General features: G+C 34.3%; 1 protein-coding gene across 1 annotated transcript in view; it reads right to left on the reverse strand.

The window, feature by feature from the left end:
* CAMK4 (calcium/calmodulin dependent protein kinase IV) overlaps nt 1–12,809 on the reverse strand; it is a 263,646-nt gene that overhangs the window by 131,024 nt on the left and 119,813 nt on the right. The window contains exon 2 of the mRNA XM_008014118.3: nt 9,487–9,565. Within this exon, the coding sequence (XP_008012309.3) occupies nt 9,487–9,565 (79 nt within the window). The remainder of the gene's footprint in view (nt 1–9,486; nt 9,566–12,809) is intronic.

Here is a 12,809-nt window from a genome sequence, read left to right on the forward strand (position 1 = left end):
TCTCATTTAAATGCTGCCCAAAATGTTTACAGGTATGTTTTCCTAAGTTTATTTTTCCTTCTTTATTCTTTAACACACCTAGCTACTTTCCTTGGAGGATGATAATAACATTAACATCCATATAACAAGGACCTCAAACAGTCACACATTAATATATGTAGTTTTCACTTAGTGAGACAGAAAAAAAAAGTGAAATCAGACAAATCCATTTCCAGAACCTTGCTCTGTATTTACTATCTCGGTGGTTGTGGGCAGCTAGCCTCTCTGAGCCTCAGAAACCAAGGCTGACCTTACAAAGACCATGTGAGGAAACATGAGATTATTTATTTTTGCATGCAACACATTTTTATTGCAATAATGTATGCAAAGTTTCTGGCACACAGTAACTGCTCAATATATTGTAGTTATTACCATTTCAGATTCTCTAAGCACCTGGCTTTCTATAAACCTTGTACTCTGAGCATTACCTCCAACCACACCCACCCTTATCAATGAGAAATCATTTCCTATAGTAGGTGACGCAAAATGAGGAATGGGGAACGATTTCATAAAGTCTATGTCAATTTTGCACTCCCATCCACAGAATGTGAGGGAATCCTTTTCCCAAATCCTGGGCGAAGCTAGATATTATTTTTTATTCTTTGTTTAGTTAGTGGTGGTATGGTTTGTCTGTGTTCCCCAAAGCTCATGTGTTGGAAACACGATACTCAGTTCTGTGGTGTTGAAAGGTGGGGCCTAAAGGGAGGTGTTTGGATGACGGTGCACCATTCCCATGAATGGATTAATGCTGTTATTTCAAGAGCAGTTTCCTTATAAAAGCATGTGTTTGGTACCCTCTTTCTCTCTCTCCCTCCCTCCTTTTCCCTCTCTCTCTCTCTGCTATTCTGCCATGAGATGACACAGAAAGAAGGCCCTCACCACTTGCTGGCCCCTTGATTTTGGACTTCTCAGCCTCCTCCAGAACTGAGCCAGTAAATTTGTGTTCATTATAAATTATTTAGTCTGTGATGTTACGTTATAGCAGCACAAAACAAACTAAGATAGTAGTAAAAAGTATTGTCTTATTAATTTAAGATTGTTTTTATTGTTAATGGCTATAAAGGATTATCATTTTAATTTTTTCTAAAAAGTATCTTTCCAAATATTTTGCCATTTGTGAACAGCATAAGTTTGAACAAGATACTGACCCTTAGTTTTCTCACCTTGAAACCGAGAATCCACCAGTCTCTAGCACATTATAAACATTCTATAAATAATAGCTATTTTTGTTTTTTATTAGGACTTTGGTGTTTTTCTTCATTGATTTCTACATGCTTTACATCATTAAGGCTATCAACACTTGGGAAGTTGGTGATTACTATGGACTAAGTATTTGTGTCCCCTCAAAATTCACACTGAAGCCTGAATGTCCAATGTGATAGCATTTGGAGATGGGCCTTGGGGAGGTAATTAGATCATGAGGGTGGAGCCCTCATGATAGGATTAGCGCCCTTTTATGAAGCAACAAAAGAAAGTTTGCTTCCTGCCCACTCGTTTGAATTTGAACTCAGAGTGAGAAGACAGTCTCTTGTAAACCAAGACGAATGCCCTCACCACACACCAAATCTGCTGCCACCTTGACCTTAGACATATCAGCCTCCAGAACTGTGAAAACTAAAGTTCTATTGTATAAGCCACCAAGTTTATGTTACTCAATCTCTTGGAGATGCATCTATAAAATAGTGATAGCACCTACCTCACAAAGTATGACATATTATTTTTATGAGTACCATTTTAAAATCATAAAGTGATTTAAAATTCCAAGTTGTGGCTGGGTGCGGTGGCTCATGCCTGTAATCCCAGCACTTTGGGAGCCCAAGGCAGGCAGATCACCTGAGGTCAGGAGTTCGAGACCAGTCACCAGGCTGGTTGACATGGTGAAACCCCGTCCACACTTAAAAAAAAAAAAAAAAATACAAAAATTAGCCAAGCATGGTGGTGTGCACCAGTAATCCAGCTACTCAGGAGGCTGAGGCAGGAGAATCACTTGAGCCCGGGAGGCAGAGGTTGCAGTAAGCCAAGATGGTACCATTGCACTCCAGCCTAGACAACAAAAGCAAAACTCCATCTCAAAAAAAAAAAAAAAAAAAGACAAAAAAGAAAAAAGAAAGAAAAAGAAAATTCCAAGTTGTTAGTTTCCTTGTAAAGAGATATGCACACATGTGTACCTGTGTGTAAAAAGACTGGTGGATGTAGGAGCTAATGTCTGTCAATTGGTCAGTGCCCATCACTTGGCCAATTAATACAGTACATCTAGATTCAAACATAGTTCTCTATATAAACGTAGTATATTCTTCCTAAAGAAATCTTCTGGGGAAGTTGGCATGAGATTTAAAAGTTAAAAAGAAAAAGAAGACTAGAACACAGAACACAGCCCACATTTGAAGAATGCCTAATACATGCCAGGCAATACAAATGAGCATATATATAAAGATATAAAACTTCAGGTAATCCTCAGTTTACCCAGTGGTATAAATGGTGTTATCTCCATTTTAAAACTGAGAAATCTGAAAATCTCCAATGGAGACATCCTGGAGATTCATCCACCAAGAAACTGGAACAAAGCCTCTGTATTCTGTAACTTAATCTTCAGATTCCCCTGCAACATCATAGTTATATACTCAAATGCTAACTCACAAGAATGTAAGGACAAATAAATGAAAGCTAAAAACCAACTCACAGAATTATTAAGAAATCACAATGTGTGGTTCTTCAATTAACTGAGAAGAGAATAAAAAAAAAACCAACATTTATGGAAAATTTTGTAGAATTTTGAGACATTTACTAGGTGAATGTTCATTAAATTACTCAAGCAAAATCTTTCTAGAACCTTACTGGTATTATAATAACTAAAACATGCAAAAATTAGACCTGGAACTGCTTTTCTATTATGGATCTAGGCACACTGCTCCAAGGTAAGAATCATACAGAAAAGAGCTTAGGGTTGAAAGTGTTTTAAATCTAGATATTATAGGCATCCGAGATTTACCTAAGCAGAAGGTCACAGGATCAGAAATCCTTATTGTATGCCACATTACATTTTATTGATAGCAATAAAAGAATATGTATCAATTTTTAGCAGTAATTTCAAAAGTACTCCAAAACAAATATAGTTAATTTTGTTCATACAGAAGTGCATAAAAATCATCTGTGCTACTTACTATTTGACTTTAAATCAAGCTAATGAGAACATTAAAATTACATAGAACGAACTGGTACTCTTATGAAATATCTGTGTGAACTCATTCCAATGAATAAAAATAATGTTCATCATGTATTACATGCTTCCTATGTGCTGGGAAATATTTATTTTAATCTTTAGTAGGACACTCTGACCTAGATGCTCTTAAACCCATTTTAAAGATGAAGAAACAGATTGACAGATGTTCTATAACTTGTAAAGTCACACAATTAGTAAGTGGCAGAAGTGATCCTAAACTCAGTCTGCCTGGCACCACAGACCACAACATCACCCCACTACTACATAGCAATTTTTAAGGAAAGTCAGAATACCTAGAAATTATGATTTTTACACACTGAGATTAGATATCAGACTCAATACTAGGTATTTCAATGAGAGGTATGTATTTTACAGTTAGATTAATACAAGCTTTTCCAAGAGTTGAGCTACACAGTTAGAAACTTCATCTGAATTCTGAAGTTCAAATATCTGTTTCCAAAATTCTAGAGATACTATAAATTATTGGTGGAGCATAATTTTCTTAAATCTCAATCAGTTCTCCTTGAAAACAGGTCACATTTATAGTCTGACATGTGGTCATTTAGATACACTCTGAGGTATGTATTCCTAAGGGAGAAAGGTAAACTATAATTCATGTGAATTACTCCTGAAATAGAGACTCCATCATCATCATGATGTCATTCTTCAAAAGCTGGGATTCCATTTAACTCAGCAAAATTCAGTCCAGTTTGAAGTTTCCATCTGCTTAATTTGTTCAAATTTTGACACTTTCTCACATTTATTTTTTTCCTTTCATACAGTTTTAAGTTCATCATTTAACATCAATAAAAAGGTTACATCTTGTTAACACACTGGTTGTCCCCACTAGCCACGTCTGTCAAAATCCTTTAAAGACCCAAGGTAACTTAATAAAATCTTTCTACTCTACTTCAAATATCACATACAGTGGATATACTGAAGAGCTGATGCATGAAAGAAAAAAGTTAGCTTTGTTTCCTTCACCCTTGATTCATGATTAACAAAGTTCAAAGTTAAATTTCCACTGATAATCACAAGCAAACTAGACAATATATACAAGATAATGTAGTTTGTATGGGGAACAAAAATTGCACTTAGGCCATCCCCACTAAAGAGGAGAGGATGAATGTCATGTCTAGGGAAATGATGACTTCTTCAGCACAAGAGTCACTAATACTAAGTGGAAAAAAAGGAAACAAACAACCCAAAAGGCACTTCAATCCATTTTCCTCTCTTGTTTACAGTTAACACCATGAAAGCCTTATCCCCATTAATGACACAATCAGACAAATGGATATTGTTACAGGAAATATCCAGGGTTTTTTCAATACAATAAAAAGTTGGTTCAATTATCATTTTCTGTTTTCTGGCTTTTCAATACATTTATAACAGTGAGTCACTGATGTTTGTCATAACATTTAGAGAGTGCAAAATCTTAAAATGCTTTCTGAATAGCCAGAAGAAGTGTTCAGTTATGCGAACAGGATCTTAATGTTGAATATGTTTTTCCACAGACTTCTCATTATGAGAATGCTCATGTATCTGAAACGTTGAAATATCAGAATGAATGCTAATATACTATAGTAATTGTTTATTTTTGCCATATTTGATTTTCCTCTCTGCCCCAATCTGTGCATACACATACAATTTTTGTTGTTGTTGTTTAACTATTTGAAAGTAAATTGCAGATTTTATGATGCTGGCTGATACGTAATTTAATGCATTCCAGTTCTTTGAAACATAGCTCTCTATATATTAAACTCATGATGCTATACCCATTTATAAAATAAATATTAACTTAAAATGTCTCATATTATAATTACCTGTTAATTTATCACAATGATATTAAGACAGATATTAAGACTAGATATTAAGACAACCTTAATATCTAGTTGTCTAAACATGACAATTCACTTTATGTTAATTGTCAGTGTTGACTCTGTCCTGCACCTGACCACCATAAGAGCTGGTGCCTTAGTCTGTATTCCTATGGATAAGTCAGAGCATTCATCTATTAAAACCCAGATATTTGAGTACTTAATGAAATCTCATTGATGTTCAGGGTTTTTATGGAAAAATACGTCTCTTTTTGCTAGTGTAAACTAAATTCTTCATAATTATTTTATTAAGCTATGAGAGAAGACCTTGATATTGCCACAAAATGGAATTTGGGTAAACTCCCAAGGAAAAGTGTTCAGACAGATCCTGAGAAAGAAGATTCATGTTATCAAAAATTAACTGTAAAAGAGACTTTTAAAAGTCTCTCACTTTAAGTCTGAGACTGTCGGAGGAAATCTTTCTCAGACTTAAAAACATTTGTACATTAAATTATGATAAAATATTGAATGGAATATTTTAAAATTCATCTTAGAGATCCTCCCTTATAGATACGTAGAATTAAATCTCCCTCAAAAGAGGCATTATCCTAACTCCCAGTACCTCAGAATGTGACCTAATTTAGAAATTGTGTTGTTGCAGATACAATTAGTTTCATTAAGATTAGGTCATACTGGAGTAGGGTGGGTCCCTAATCCAAGAGGACTGGTGTTTTTATAAGAGAGAAATTTGGACAGGGATGTGCATAGAGGTAAGATGATATAAAGATACACAGGGAGAAGACTGCCATGTGACATTGTGAGAGGGAGCAGAGACCCCTCTTAGGGGACTGCCAGTCTCCCCTAGCCCCCCAGCATGGAGTTAAAGAAAAATTTTGAGTTCCTTCTAGGGAGATTTCAGCATCTAGCTAGACCTGCAACCAGCAATTTGAAAAGTAAATATAAATAATCCACTAATTTAAAAGGTAATAATAGCTTAAACAATTGTCATTCCAGTAAGTTAGAGTCACAAGATGTTTGGTTCCTTATAGAAACTAAAGATAGCATCTCATATCCTTGAGTTGTTATTCAGAAACCTTGACCCTCACCAGATGAAAAATACCAACCACTGTCATGTAGACCTCAGATAAGGCGGAACTAAGAAGTGAACGCTGAGTACTGTCCTTATTCTAAATTTCTTCCTTGAAAGCCTGTAGAGAGTCATACCCAAAGGCTAGGTCTTAACACTCCTTTCTTCTGACCCCAAGTTTTTAGACAAAATGTTGCTTCCTTAACCAACTGTAAATCAAAGAGTCTCAGAATCCACCTGTTTGTGAGCCTCTACTTAAAGATACTCCCACCTCCTTGGACCAAACCAATGTATAACCTCCATATATTGATTTATGATTTTGCCTGTTACTTCTCTTTTCCTGAAATGTACCGCTACCTTTTATAGTGTGCCCTTACTCGTAAGCCACTGGGGAGTTTGGGTCTTAAGTGTGAGTTGCCTGATTCTCCTTGCTTGTCATCCGGCAATAAATGGCTCACTTTCTCTCACTGAAAGTCCTGGGGGGTGTGTGTGTGCGTGCGTGTGTGTGTGTTTTGCACACTGGGTGAGCTGACTCAAGTTTAGTTTAGTAACAATTGGAGGCAGATATTAGAATGATGATCTATAAGTCAAGGAATGCCACAGATTTCTGGCTGTCACCAGAAGCTAGGAAAGAGGCATGGAACAGATCTTCCCTCAGAGCCCTAAGAAGGAACCAACTCTGCCAGCTCTTTGATTTTGGACTTCCAGCCTCCACAATTGTAAGAGAATAAATTTATGTTCTTTTAAGTCATCTAGTTTGTGGTAGTTTGTTGGACTAGCCCTAGAAAACCAAGATGGATGGAAATTGATAGATGATAGATAGATAGATAGATAGATAGATAGATAGATAGATACATACATACATACATACATACATACATACATACATACATAGACAGATACATAGATAGACACATAGACAGACAGACAGACAGACAGACAGACAAAGTTTCAAGGCTTAGATCTAGTCATAAAATGAAGACTGAAGGAACCATCCATACCATCCACTGAAGTAATACAGTAGTCCCAAAGTTGTTAGTTGGATCACATAAAATTGCCATTTTTGAAGGCCAAAAAAATAAGTAAAAAATTGCATTAATAAAAGCAATTTTATGAGCCTAATAGATTACATAAATAATTCAAGGTTTCTGAACCCCCCCCCCTTTTTTTCCTCAGGAGCAGATCCCTTGGCTGAATTATCTAAGAAAACATTTTCTCTACATCACTTTTCCTCTATAAATAGATTCTTAGGCTTCATTCATTTCCTTCAGACAAGGAAGTTTCAGTCTCCATGACCTATATGGAATGAAATGCTAGAGGCAACTGTTCTTTGAGGTTTTGTCTGCTATTTCTCTCATTTACACATCTCTGTGCATGATTTATCCTAGGAGACAATACTGAGAATTCTATCTAATTCACATTCAAAGCTGAGGTTTCTCCAGGGCATTTTCTCTCATTCCATTTGGTACAGCAGTAACTGTTTGACAACATCTGCCTTACAGCACCACTCTGCAGCCCCATCTGACACTTCATTCTCATTCACATGCTCTTCCTGCCTATCTACTGAGGGAGATGTTTTCACAACAGCGAGAAGACAGTAAGGACGAACCACAGCTGCACTTGCCCAATGTTAATGTACATCATGAACCCACCAAATGGCTTCACTGACCTCTTACTCCAATTTATCCAAAGACTTTTGACATAAGCCAATGATCTTTAAACCAGCCTGTTGTCCTTGGGGATTGTTGAGCATTCACATGTAATTTCTAAGTGCTGATTTCCTAGACTTTCATGTATCTCTTCCCTCTCAAAGTTTCTTCAACTATGAAAAACAAGTAGCCCTTCACACATTTTACTGACAATTTTTAACCAACAAGAAATGGTACAAACAAGTCCTAAAACATCCTGTGTATGACCACTGCTAAAACATGCCATTTTACTTTCATAAGAAAGTAGATATTTAACAGGAAATTCTATTTCATAAAAGTTTTAATAATCCTTAGTTCAGATAGATTTTATGACTGTAAGAAACTAAATTAAGGGGAAATTCCAAATCTTATCCATCAAAAGATTCCTCTACATTCTGGAATAACTTAAATCATTGTCTACAACACACAGAAAATTCAGAATATAGAATTCATTAGTAGCAACTGCCATTCAAATTATTACCGACTTTCATTAAACTGCTTTTGTTATTTTGCTATGGCTTTAAATTCTAACAGATTGTTTAAAATGTCATTCTATTTCTATTTAGCTGAAAACCTTGTACTATTGTGCTCTTCATTATACAAGATTCTGCACAATTTCCCTGTGCCAGACAATACATAAACAGCTGGTAATTTTATGCTGCCTTGAGGAATAAAAATTCCTTGGCCTAAAAATGTATTTGACTTAAAAATTTATGATACATCTCAGCATACTTTACAACTGGGTTTTCATATATATATATATATAGGTTTTCATATATATATACATTTCACATATTTGTTCACATGAAATTTGAAAAGGAATGTACTATAAAAGAATATCTTGTCTTTTGTGGTTTTATGAGTAGAAACTGCATAAGAACACAAAATCCAAGCAGGGCATTAAAATGGCAAAATACTCTCTGAGGGTATAGACAGTATTACATAGGTGTTGGCATTTATATTTTGAACTCCTATCTACTGTGTTTCTTACTCATTAGAGATAAGCCTAAGTCACTTTTGCTTCTCAACTTACCTATGAATGTAGGGCAAAAGAAGCAATCCCCAAATAAAAACCTTCCTTTTCCAAGTACAAACTTTCAGATGAGCAGGTTCAGTCCCAGAAAAATTAACATTTGTTCAATTATACTCTACTGAAACAAGCGCAACATTTGAAAATCAAGGCAAATTCGAATCTGCTGACTCCTTTAACAAATACATTTGTGCTTTATTTCAAATTATTTTCAATAGCAAGCTTTTCTAATATTAAAAAGTGGTTTTAATATTTAAATATTGAAATTATTATACAGTGTGTATATATGTCTGTTTGTGTGTGTGTATATATATATACAAGAACATACCTGATATACAAAATAAGCTCTACCTGCCAATTCTAAATGTTTTTCCTTGCCAGACTTCTCCCCACAACCACATCCAAAGTGAGATCCAGTTGCTTTCAAAGACTCATGCAATTTCCACCAGACAACAACATATTTGGGTTGCACTCCCATAATCAAGAGTCAAACGAGTCACTTGCACACCGCAGCTCTCTGGCCCCCTTGTTCTTCAAATCAGGTTCTTGCCTTCTCCAGGTCACAGGCCCCTTAGAGATGCCATTATATAATGAAACAAACTTACTGTTTTCTTTAACACTTTGAGAGCATAAGGCTTCTGGGTCCCCTTCTGTTTGCATCTGTACACAATGGATGTAGCACCCCTTGAGGGGGAAAAAGACAAAAAGAAAATGTTATGCTTTGGACATGAATTAAAGGGGAAAGCTGGAAAGTAAGTGTCTCTTGCAATAACCCACGTAACTGACAAGTGCTTATTATAAGTTCTATTATAGGACCAGTCCCAGCTGTCAACAGTACTTTTTTTAAATCACAATTGAATATAGTTTGCTCAGAAAATTCTAGGTTTTCTAGCTTGCTCTTTTCCTTCTGCCTTATTGCTATACAAGTAACATACCTAGGGCTACTGCATTGAGAAGGCTCTGAAATAAATTAGGTCTTCAGATGAATGTTGTTTTTGAAGGAAACCCACCCAATTTCAGAATCCCAGAGCTTGCCTAAAGGTACATATCTGGAATAAAACAAACCATATGACTTCAGGGAGAGGGTTTAAGTTTAGCACTCTATATAGTCTGCATTTTCACAATGTGGCAAGGGAGCTGGGACATCCCTCCTACTTTTTAATGTGTAGAGGAGATGGTAATATGTAAAGGAGATGGTAAGAAGACACTCAATAACTATTTTCATATATGTACAGGGTTATTAATAAGAAAGCATTAAAAAGCAGGACAGCATGGTCCAAATGCTCCAAACACCACATGAGAAGTAAAAGAGTAAAAGAGAGATAAAAGAGAAATATAGACCAAACAGGCTTACACTTCAACTTCAGAAAGAGAACTTCTAGAAACAGCTTAAGATCAGTAAACTTGTCAGACTTTGAAGATTAGGACAAAGGACCTCTTATAATATACTCAGTCCCATGGTCCTGAAATTCCAAGTGAGCACAAAGAATTATAAAAATAAAACACATTTCCAGCTATCTAAAGGTGACAAATTTTTAACAGAGCCAACAGAAGTCAAAGACTGGTGTGTTGTAAATGCAAATAGTTAAAAATACTAACATTTATTTTTAAAACCTTGGTAAGGTATGACATATACACAAAGTAATAAAGCATTTAAGAAATAGAATAAATGAAAATAATATAAAATGGATTTCCTTATTTTAAATTGTTTTAAAAGGTAACTAAGGCAAAAATATCAAAATTTTTAAAAGTTAAAAATGCATTGTTTTCTAGCATGTGTAAAAATAAAATGTATGACAACAGCAGCACAAATGATGGAAGGAAGAAATTGGGAAATACTGTTGTTAAATCCTTATACTACATGTCTGGTAGTCTAATATTATTTAAATATAGACTGATTAAAGACACATATTATGTAACCTAGGGCAATGACAAAAATAATTCTTTAACAGAAAAATCAATAATAATTCAATAATGGAGCTAAAATGAAATATTCAAGAATGGATTGCAAAGGAGCAAAATCAAAATAATAGATTTAAAAAATAAAACAGCTAACAATGTGGTGGTTTTTATTCTAATCATATAATTACATTAAATGTAAACCTTATAAACTGCTAATTAAAACTTAAAGAGCAGATTGGATCAAAAAAATCAAGACCAAACTGTATGCTGTGTACAAGAAACTCATTTTAAATATATAGGCATAAATAAAATAAAATAAAATATATAGGCATAAATAAAAAGAAATAAATAAAATGATATATTAGGTTGATGCAAACCTGGCAAAAGAGATACTACACAAACCCACCATAAGAAAGCTTATTAATAGCAGACTAAGTAAATTTTAGCAAAAGGATAAAGGGGGACATTAATTATGAAGGGGTCAACTATGCAAAACAAAATAAATATAAATATGTGTACGCCTAACAACAGGGTTTCAAAATACATGAAAGAAAATCTTATAAAACTAAAATGAGAAATAAAAAAATCCATAAATACACTTGGAAACTTCAATACACTGCCTCAGCACTTGATAGGAAAAACAGACAAACTCTTATCAAGGATTACAGAACAACAGAACAGCCCTACCAACTAAATTATACTAAGTGACATTTAGAAAAAAAAACTCTACACCTAAACATCAGAATACATATTCTCTTCAAAGTTGTAGGACTCACACACTTCATTTACAGTCTTACTATAAAACTACAGTAATCTAGAGAGTGGTATTGAATAAAGAATAGACATGAATACAAATGAAATATCTTTTGCATGTGTTTTATATAGGTAGATAAAGTTGCAAATGAAATAAAGAACAGTTGTCATATTTGAGACAAGGCATTGGATTAGGGTAGAGGTGAAGGAAAATAATAAAGTGATTAAGAACACAGCTCAACAATTACTAGCTACATGACCACATGCAAGTTACATGACCTCTTTGTGCCCTCAGTGTTCCCATCTGTAAAATGGAAAAAATAACATTACCTATCTCATGAATTGTTGTAGAGCAAATATGTTAATCTATTTAAAGCATTTAGACTGATGCTCGGCGCAGTAAGGCCTATAAAAGCATTTACTCTAATCGTTATATACTTCTATATTTTTATAATTTTTACAATAAAATACTCATATTCTTCATGTAATTCCTTGTGTATTCCTAGTGTAATTTTATTTTTATTTTTACTTTTTTAAAAAAAAGGATACAAAAATAGTCCTACACATATATGATGGATTAGTTTCTGACAAAGGTAAAAAGGCAATTTGGTGACAAAAAAAGATAGCTTTTCTAAAAACTAGTGCTTGAATGACCAGATATCCATATGCAAAAAGATAAAAACAAAATTTATCCATACCTCACATCTTATATTTAAAAAATTACTCAAAATGGATCACAGAGAGAAATGCAAAACCAGGAACTATAAAATTTCTTTTAAAAAACAGAAAAAAAGGATTGTGATCTTTAGTTAGGCAATGATTTCTTAGATACAAAACCAAAAATACAATAAATGAAAGAACAAGTAAATAAACTGAACTTCACTTAAGAGTGTCTGCTTTTTGAAAATGCGGGAGAAAATATTTATGAATCACATATCTTAAAAGAACTTCTATCTGGAATATATAAAGAACTCTCAAAACTCGATAAGAAAATAACACATTAAAAATGGGCAAAATATCGGAACACATACAACCGATAGTACAGAAATGTAAAGGGTCTTAAGAGACTAGAATGAACAAATGAATACATCAACAAATTGGATGACCTAGAAGAAATGAGTAAATTCCTAGATACATACAACCTACCAAGACTGAATAATGAAGAAATAGAAAATCTGAACAGACCAATAATGAGTAAAAGGATTGAAATCGTAATAGTTTCCCATCAAAAAAAGAAAAGAAAAGAAAAAAAAGAAGGCTGGCCCTAAAGGCT

The sequence above is a fragment of the Chlorocebus sabaeus genome, chromosome 23 (assembly GCF_047675955.1).
Source record: "Chlorocebus sabaeus isolate Y175 chromosome 23, mChlSab1.0.hap1, whole genome shotgun sequence".
Taxonomy (NCBI): domain Eukaryota; kingdom Metazoa; phylum Chordata; class Mammalia; order Primates; family Cercopithecidae; genus Chlorocebus; species Chlorocebus sabaeus.